We start from the raw sequence: 9939 nt of genomic DNA, 5'->3' as shown, positions 1-9939 counted from the left end.
ACAGACACAGTGACTGGAGCTGAGGAAGCAGCTGTACAAAAACCAGACACACATTGTATCTGAACTAACTGAAGCTGCTTCAGCTGTAACTGATAGATAGGAAAACATTCTCTGTATCTGTTTACTGCTCCAAATATCTATGTGGGTTTCTGGATTTAACACAAACGTTGGAGTGGCCTGAACTAGATTTTTTTTTCTTCAAAATAGATACATATGTCTATGAACCTGATCACTTTGTCCCTGAAAACACTGGAAAACTCCCAGAGGTAGAAATGGCATCAGTGTCAGCATGGTGTGTGAATTGTGGCTCTGATGGTTCTTCACCCAACAAACTCAGTCATCCCAGTCCCAATACATACCTCTCATCTCAACCAAATTTACTGGAAGATTCCTAAAAAACAAACCTCCAATTTATATTTGTAACTGTTCAGTCCACATTACCTTCTGTTCATTCCAAATAATGTATTCAGATTTCTCCAACCATACTCCTCACACAAAACTTCACCATATCAACACTGACACACATTTTTTTTAATCCATTTATGTGGAGCATCTATCATATACGCCTCTGTGTAAATTATATAGAAACAATAACATATGAGAACAAGTGCCTCTCTGTAAACCTTGCAGATGGAACTGCTGTCAGAGCCGCTGTTCTAGAAATGTGAGGGTCGAATCAGTTGGTCACAGAGATACGCAAGTGTTTAGTTTTAAACCTGAGTCTTCAAGGTCATGTGATGCATTTGATGCAAATCTTTCACTGATCAACGCCATGGTGATTTGTGTTCAGGACTCCACAAGACAACAAATAATTTGGCTCATTCGTTAAGAACCAACACCACTGGAATTCATACATTCACAAGATTTTACATCGTAAATAATGAAATTATTTCACACATTAAATTGATGTTAAATCAAGGCATGTAACGTGACTGTGATGAACATCTGCAGAGCTGCACTCAACACAGTTCCTCTGTAATGTTTATACAAATCTCTGTCTCCTCTTGTAATATTAGCACCATGCTTATCTCGAGAGGAAGCAGTTCTCATCAGTCCTCCTTCAACACAAACACGTTTGCTTCAGCTCCACTGCTGCTGCTGGCTCTCGCCCCCTGTGAGTGTTTGGATCGAAGTTTTATGAGTTCATCTGATCCTTTCAGTTCAACATGTCAACCTTTTTCTTTTTCTCTTTTCACAGATGTGTTCTGTGCTACTACCGTAAGCTCATCCAGCCAGACTTAGTGGTGAGAAAGCCAGGAGAGACTTTAACCATCACCTGTATAGTATCTGGAGCTTCGATCACTGATAGCAGCAGCCACTATGGAATAGCTTGGATTCGACAACCTGCAGGAAAATCTTTGGAATTGATCAACACCATTTATTATGATGGGAGTAGTAATAAGAAAGATTCACTGAAAGACAAGTTTGCTGTCTCTCGCGACACTTCCAGTAACACTGTGACCTTACGGGGACAGAACATGCAGACTGAAGACACAGCTGTGTATGACTGCGCTCGAAGACCACAGTGAGACAAATCAACAACATCCCTGTACAAAAACACCTCATACAGTGTACAGTATCACAGAATGTCCACAAGATACAAAATTTATCAATCCTCTTTCACTGATACTTTCATATTTGATGGAAACTTACAGTATTTAATAAAGAGGCTTCTCTTCCGTTAAAAGCCACACATTCTCCATCAGATGAATCTCCTTCCCATGTTTTAAAAAAAAATTCACTGGAATGAAGTTTGAATCTTTTGTGTTATTTCAAACAGAAAAATCATTGTTTTAATCAAAGAACTGCATTAAAATGATATTCTTTCAAGATCAGTCATATTGAACCTTTTCTTCATTTCACAGAATATTTCATGAACAGTTAAAATAAATGTGTAAATGTTTCTGCACCTATAGAGGGCAGTATCTCACTTCTCCTGAAGTTAAACTCATCAAACTTGCCTTTTTATCTGAAATGAGAAAAGACACAAGTATTAGTATCTCTCAGAATTAGGAGCAGAGACACCGTCTAAATAACAACAGTTACACACTCAACACATCAATTCAGACCAGAGTGCAAATTACCCCACCATAATTGGGGTACCATCATGGTCCACTATCATATCAATCGCCCCCCCCCCCGGTCCTGTCCCGTCTCGTCTATGGAAGTCGGTGTCAGTAACTCAACACAATAACTCTGAACAATAATTTTTAATGTCATTAAGAAGCATGACAAACCATACAGTACTACCACAGAAGAAAAACACCAGTACAACCTGATAACCTTCTTTGTCAGAACAAACTGGGTATCAACACTACAAATGAGTCACATACAGTATATACACACATGCAGAACAGTCCTGCTGAATGTCTTGCTCTCTTTCGTCCTGCTGTGCCTCTCCTGTCTGCTGGGAACCCATTTTCTTTCTTCACATGAACAGTGTATGAAACCTAACTGCACCTACACTTGTACTGTAATTGTCTGTAGATCTTAGTGCTAATATTTACTACTTACTCTTTTAGCACCAAAAAAATGCCTGATGTCTGGCCCTTTTCTTTTCCTCATGTTTGGCCTACTGTCTCTGTGAATAAACTCAAACAGGGTACTCAGATGAAACTATGACTATCTTAAAAATAATACAAAAGGAATGTAAGTAAAAACAATAGAAAACATCCATGTACTAGGCTATTTTGCCTAGGCTAGCCTACTACCTGGCTCTTTTTATGTTGCCTCCAGAGGTTCTGATTGTAATTTTACATAGGCTTAGCTAGGCCTACATCAGACCTTCTTGTGCCTAATCACACACACACAGGATGGGCCTATGTGCCAAATGAATTTCAGAAGGGCACAATTTATTCATGATAAAATGAGAATGGAAACATATGGAGTTCTTCTCCTTTCAAATCAAATCAAGTTTATTTGTACAGCGCTTTTAACAATAAACATTGTCGCAAAGCAGCTTTACAGAATTTGAACGACTTAAAACATGAGCTAATTTTATCCCTAATCTATCCCCAATGAGCAAGCCTGTGGCGACGGTGGCAAGGAAAAACTCCCTCAGACGACATGAGGAAGAAACCTCGAGAGGAACCAGACTCAAAAGGGAACCCATCCTCATTTGGGCAACAACAGACAGCCTGACTATAATATTAACAGTTTTAACAGGTATAACCATCAACTGTCCTCATGGGGCCGTCCTTCACAGGAGTGGGGCGATACAACTCCGACCAGACACAGGGCACCAGGATGGATCAAGCAGGTCCGAGGGGCAGAAGAGGCCAGCATCTCAATCCCAGGATCAACATGTAACTCAGAGGGACAGATGGGGGGGGGGGGGGGAGAGAAATGAGAATCTTTTCTATACCACACTGTAATAAGCTTGATTTAAATAGAGACTTAGCTTATCTTGCTAACTAACGCTGGTAACTAACGTTAATGTCCGTCCACTGTAGCCTTCTGGCCTCAGTGGGTAAGTAATTCAACGTATAAAGATGTGACATGAGCTGAAAGAACAAATCACTTTAATAAATGAAAGTTGTAAAATAACACATTTTCAACAGGCTAAAAGTTGGTTAGCAACATTACCAATGCACGTCTTCTGCTGCAAACCACAGACTGTATAAATTGCTGCAAACCCATGGACTGTATCTGATGAATCAACTGAATATGGTGTGGACTAGAAGCTATTGCTTCTAGCGCAGGGCTTTTCAAAGTGTGGGGCGCGTCTCCCCTAGGGGGCGCCAGAGTTCTTCGGGGGGCGCAACGTGAGGAAAAATAAACCAGAATAAGTTATTATTGCGGACATTTAGCGAACTTCAGCTAGCCTTTGCCAGAGACAAAATGGATTGATTTTTAGTATCTAAAGCTACAGTTAGTGAGGAGACAGAGTCTGGGCCAAGCAAAAAAAGAAGGAAGTATGACCACGATTATTTAAAGTTTGGATTTTCATGGACTGGATCTGAAGATGCTCCACTGCCACAGTGTGTTGTCTGCCAAGAGGTGCTAGCTAATGATGCTATGAGATGTTTAAAATGTGTAAAACAAGATGTTTAAAAAAAGCACAGATGTTTAAAATATGTAAAAAAAAAAAAGAGGTTTCCAAAAAGCACAGATGTTTAAAATGTGTAAAAAAAAAAGATGTTTTAATAAAGCTCATATGTTTTAAATGTGTAAAAAAAGATGCTTTCAAAAAGCACAGATGTTTAAAATGTGTAAAAGAAAAAATAAAAATGTGTACAACACCCATTTTTTTAAATACGAATGGAACATTAAGTATTGAGGTTTTTCACCTGACGTCACAGGGTCACGTGACGCCCCGGTGTCTGCCATTTTGAACGTCAAGCTAGCTAATGTCAACATAGTACCTAGTATGTTACTGTAGCAACATTTACATTCAGTCATTTGGATGACTGTTAAAACTTTTCAGTCTCAAGTTTTTCCTTTACTGTTTTTACTAGTTTACTGAGCTAGCGCGCTCCGGGGCAGGCTGGCTGGCTAGCGCGCTCCGGGGCAGGCTGGCTGGCTAGCACGCTCCGGGGCAGGCTGGCTGGCTAGCGCTCTCCGGGGCAGGCTGGCTGGCTGGCTAGCGCGCTCCGGGGCAGGCTGGCTGGCTGGCTAGCGCGCTCCGGGGCAGGCTGGCTGGCTAGCGCGCTCCGGGGCAGCCTGGCTGGCTAGCGCGCTCCGGGGCAGGCTGGCTGGCTAGCGCGCTCCGGGGCAGGCTGGCTGGCTGGCTAGCACGCTCTGGGGCAGGCTGGCTGGCTGGCTAGCGCGCTCCGGGGCAGGCTGGCTGGCTGGCTAGCGCGCTCCGGGGCAGGCTGGCTGGCTGGCTAGCGCGCTCCGGGGCAGGCTGGCTGGCTGGCTAGCGCGCTCCGGGGCAGGCTGGCTGGCTGGCTAGCTAGCACGCTCCGGGGCTGGCTGGCTGGCTGGCTAGCTAGCGCGCTCCGGGGCAGGCTGGCTGGCTAGCTAGCACGCTCCGGGGCAGGCTGGCTAGCTAGTTAGCGCACTCCGAGGCAGGCTGGCTGGCTAGCTAGAGTGCTCCGGGGCAGGCTGGCTGGCTAGCTAGCGCGCTCCGGGGCAGGCTGGCTGGCTGCCTGCCCTGGAGCGCACTAGCCAGCCTGCCCCGGAGCGCGCTAGCCAGCCAGCCTGCCCCGGAGCACACTACCTCAGTAAACTAGTAAATACAGTCAAGGAAAAACTTATAACGGGCCATGTCTCAACAGACTAAGAAGTTATTTCAATGACATTTAATAACATTTTGTTTATCCTGAGGACCGAAAGTAAATGAAAATGTGAACAAACCTTAGCTGTCAGTGAACAATCCTGGTGGAAGCAGGTAAACGTCGTTCTCTAAGCCCGCTAACCTCAATTTTTGCAAATACCTCTCCCTCTGCTCGCCCTGTAAATGCCCTACGTCGATGGATAGTGAAGGTGTTTTCTGCATCTCGCTCCTTTTTCTTTTATGTTTTCCGTTTGTCGCCTTCCTCGCATTCAAACTGATTCGAGCCGTGACGTCCAAAATGGCAGCCTCACATGACTTGGTCACGTGGGTGAAAAACCTCAATAGCAACAACAAAAATTGTAAGGGGGGGGGCGCTGTTGTTTATTTGCTCTCTGCCGGGGGGGCTGACTCTCCCACACTTTGAAAAGCTCGAGCGCGTTCTAGCGCTGCGGTGACTAAAAATGGTACGGTCCACAATAGGGGTGTCTGTCTGAAATCAATTTACATTAAAATGTTCCTACAATAAGAATGCCGAATGGGAGTTGGTTTGAATTATATATTCCTTTTCACAATATCAGGAAAAAATATCGGACCCCCCCAAAACTTATATTTTTGTCTCTTTGGAGGGTACTGGGTCTTCATTGGGGGGTATAGTACCCCCCAGTACCCCCCGTAATTCGAACTATGATTCTGGAGAAAAAGGAAGGTTGAGTAAATCAACTATTCTCTGCCATCAAGAAGCTATTGAACAGCCAGAGAAAAATAATGCAGCTGTTTCTCACCAGTAGAAGTGAAAATTATTTTCCCTTTTTGACAAACAGTCAAATTTAGAAAGTTTCCTCCACCTTTGGTCTTGTCGTGTCTCCTGTATATTTATCCTGCAGCCACATTAGAAATGTCTGAACATGATGTTTTTCTTTCAGCTTTATGGCCTCTGAGGGGCGCTCTTTCTCTATTCACACAACATCTACCCAACATGCTGAGCTTCAAAGGACTGAGAGAGTGGAATAAATATGAGAACATGTTCTCCTGGGATTTACTTAAAGTCATAAACTCTAACTAGAACATTGTTTTGAAGCTAAGAACTTACAGATCGATTATATCAGTGTCTCATTAAACCAGGCTGCAGAATCCACACTGTTTGGTGAATTAGTCAGTAAATTGTCAGGAACTCTTATATTTTGTGAATGTGTACGTATTTTTCCATTTGCAGGAAATGCCTCATGTCTCTAAGCCTGCTGTGCTTTTATGAAAGCCTCAACACTGTCATGCAAATCAAACCCCCTATAAAATATTTGAGGTGCACTCAAGAGAAGTGAGGTTCCAGGTTCAGGTTCCACTCAAACCATGGTCTCAACATTTCTACTCCTGCTGTTAACAGCTGCATCTGGTAAGTATGTGGAGAATTTTGAAGAGAAACAGATAATTGTGGACATATTTGCTTTCGAAAGAAGGCACCTGAATAATTGTTTGTTGTTCACAGGAATTAAATGTATTGAACTGGTTCAGCCTGCAGTCATGGTGGTTAAACCTGGAGAATCATTTTCAGTCCCCTGTAAGATCACTGGATACTCAGCCACAAGTTCCTGTACTAACTGGATACGACAGGCATCAGGACACGCGCTGGAATGGATCGGCTGGTACTGCAGCTCCAGTAATACTGGCAGCAAAGATTCACTTAAGAGCAAGATCAGTTTCTCAGCCGAGGCCTCCAGCAACACTGTGATTTTACATGGGCAAAACTTTCAGACTGAAGACACAGCTGTGTATTACTGCGCTCGTGATCCACAGTGAGACAAATCAACAACATCCCTGTACAAAAACACCTCATACAGTTTACAGTATAACAGAATGTCCACAAGATACAAGACTTATCAATCCTGTTTCACTGATACTTTCATATTTGATTGAAAATTATCTCATCTCATCTCATCTCATTATCTCTAGCCGCTTTATCCTGTTCTACAGGGTCGCAGGCAAGCTGGAGCCTATCCCAGCTGACTACGGGCGAAAGGCGGGGTACATCCTGGACAAGCTAACAGGTCATCACAGGGCTGACACATAGACACAGACAACCATTCACACTCACATTCACACCTACGGTCAATTTAGAGTCACCAGTTAACCTACCTGCATGTCTTTGGACTGTGGGGGAAACCGGAGCACCCAGAGGAAACCCACGCGGACACGGGGAGAACATGCAAACTCCGCACAGAAAGGCCTTCGCCGGCCACGGGGCTTGAACCCGGACCTTCTTGCTGTGAGGTGACAGCGCTAACCACTACACCACCATGCCACCCATTGAAAATTATAGTATTTAATAAAGAGGTTTCTGTTCCATAAAAACCCACACATTCTCCATCAGATGAATCTCCTCCCCATGTTTTAAATAAATTTCACTGGAATGAAGTTTTAATCAAAGAACTGTATTCAAATGATATTCTTTCAAGATTCGTCAGATTGAACGTTTCATTCATTTCACAGAGGCGGCACGGTGGTGTAGTGGTTAGCGCTGTCATCTCACAGCAAGAAGGTCCTGGGTTCGAGCCCCGGGGCCGGCGAGGGCCTTTCTGTGTGGAGTTTGCATGTTCTCCCTGTGTCCGCGTGGGTTTCCTCCGGGTGCTCCGGTTTCCCCCACAGTCCAAAGACATGCAGGTTAGGTTAACTGGTGACTCTGAATTGACCGTAGGTGTGAGTGTGAATGGTTGTCTGTGTCTATGTGTCAGCCCTGTGATGACCTGGCGACTTGTCCAGGGTGTACCCCGCCTTTCGCCCGTAGTCAGCTGGGATAGGCTCCAGCTTGCCTGCGACCCTGTAGAAGGATAAAGCAGCTAGAGATAATGAGATGAGATGAGATGAATCTGGATGAGACACAGCTGAAAAATGAAATCTGTAAAGTTTGTGTTGTTCAGTGATGATCAGTGATCAGAAAACGTCATGTTCTTCTGGGTGTTACATTGATACACAGTGATGCACTAAAAGGACATGAGATCTAATGAGTAAAGAGCAGTTATGGACTTGACAGCAGGAAACACAGCTGGAGTTTTACTGTCAATTTTTTCTCTTCATGGCTGTTCCTCTGTGACTCTTTTTACGTCTCCAGTGGGCGTGACATGCAAATGAAATCCTGCGTTTGAACCATTTATGCCGATACATTCAGCTCAATAACATACCAGCAGTTTGTGTTTATTTACAGCAACAGGAATCATTTGAATTCTTTGAGATGGGACGAGGCAGAGTTTTGAGTTACTTTGCTCTCGCAATGTTCATTCAATGTTAGTCTCATCGATTTCACAATTAAAATATAACATCTTTTCCCTTTTTCATTTCTTTCATTTTAACTGTAACACCTGTTTTTGTGTGTTCTTGTATTTCAGATTCCTGCAGTCAGACACTGATTGAGTCTGATTCAGTGATCATCAAACCTGATCAGTCTCATAAACTGACCTGCACAGCTTCTGGATTTAACTTTGGGAGCTCCTGGATGGCTTGGATCAGACAGGCTCCTGGAAAAGGGCTGGAATTTGTTGCAACTATCGAGGATAATAGTGACAGGAAGTTTTTCTCCAGTGCAGTTAATGGCCGCTTCACCATCTCCAGAGACAACAGTAAGAAGCAGGTTTATCTGCACATAAACAGCATGAGGACAGAAGACACTGTCAAGTATTACTGTGCTCAACACACACAGTGATACTTCTCCTGAGACAGCAGTAAAAAAACAAACAAACGTTTTTGCTGTAGTCACATGACAATCTCGCACTTTCATCAGCAGTGTATTCATGGAGGTCTTCTTCTTCTTTTGGCTGCTCCTGATTAGGGGTCGCCACAGTGGATCTTTAGTCTCCATTGCTCCCTGTCTTCTGCATCCTTCTCTACCACATCTGCCACTTTCATGTCCTCTCTCACCACATCCATGTTTCTCCTCTTTGGCCTTCCTTGTTTTCGTTTGCCTGGCAGCTCCATCCTGAACATTCTCCTTCCCACATGCTCTACATCTCTTCTCAGAATGTGCCCTTACCATCTCAGTCTCATTTCTCTGAGCTTAATTCCCAAGCTCTCCACATGTGCTGTCCCTCTGATGTGTTCGGTCCTTATCCTGTCCAATCTTGTCACTCCCATCGCAAACCTTAACATCCTCAACTCCACCACCTCCAACTTTGCCTCCTGTCTCTTCGTTAAGGGTACTGTCTCCAATCCATACATTACAGCTGATCTCACTACTGTCTTATACATCTTACCTTTCACTTTTGCTGGGACTTTCCTATCAGAAATGACTCCCGAAATCCTTCTCCAACTGCTCCACCCTGTCTGCACTCTCTTTCTCACCTCACTATCGCAGCCCCCATTTTCCTGCACAGTCGACCCCAGGTACTTGAATTCACCAACTTTCTTTACGTCTACTCCTTGCATCTTCACTCCACTCATCCCCATTCTCATTGATGCACATGTATTCTGTTTTGCTACTGCTCACCTTCATTCCTCTTCGTTCCAATGCATACCTCCATCTCTCCAAACCCAAGTCAACCTCCTTTCTACTTTCACCACATATCACAATATCATCCGCAAGCATCATGTTCCATGGTGACTCTTGCCTCACTTTGTCCGTCAAGCTATCCATCACGATGGCAAACAAAAAAGGACTCAAAGCAGATCCTTGATGGAGTCCCACCTTCACCTTGAACCATTCAGTTGTTCCAACTGCTCACTGCTGTTTCACTGTT

The 9939-nt window shown here is 44.0% G+C and overlaps 1 gene segment (V, D, J or C); it reads left to right on the top strand.

Annotated features, from left to right (window-relative positions):
- Positions 1 to 8441: 8441 nt before the first annotated feature.
- On the top strand, positions 8442 to 8909 carry LOC132869410 (Ig heavy chain V region 6.96-like). The segment is given in 2 exon segments: positions 8442 to 8493; positions 8596 to 8909. Coding segments are annotated over 2 exon segments (366 nt in total).
- Positions 8910 to 9939: the final 1030 nt, after the last annotated feature.

The sequence above is a fragment of the Neoarius graeffei genome, chromosome 20 (assembly GCF_027579695.1).
Source record: "Neoarius graeffei isolate fNeoGra1 chromosome 20, fNeoGra1.pri, whole genome shotgun sequence".
NCBI lineage: Eukaryota > Metazoa > Chordata > Actinopteri > Siluriformes > Ariidae > Neoarius > Neoarius graeffei.
The sequence above is the reverse complement of the archived record's forward strand: the minus strand, read 5'-3'. Positions and strand labels throughout refer to the sequence as shown.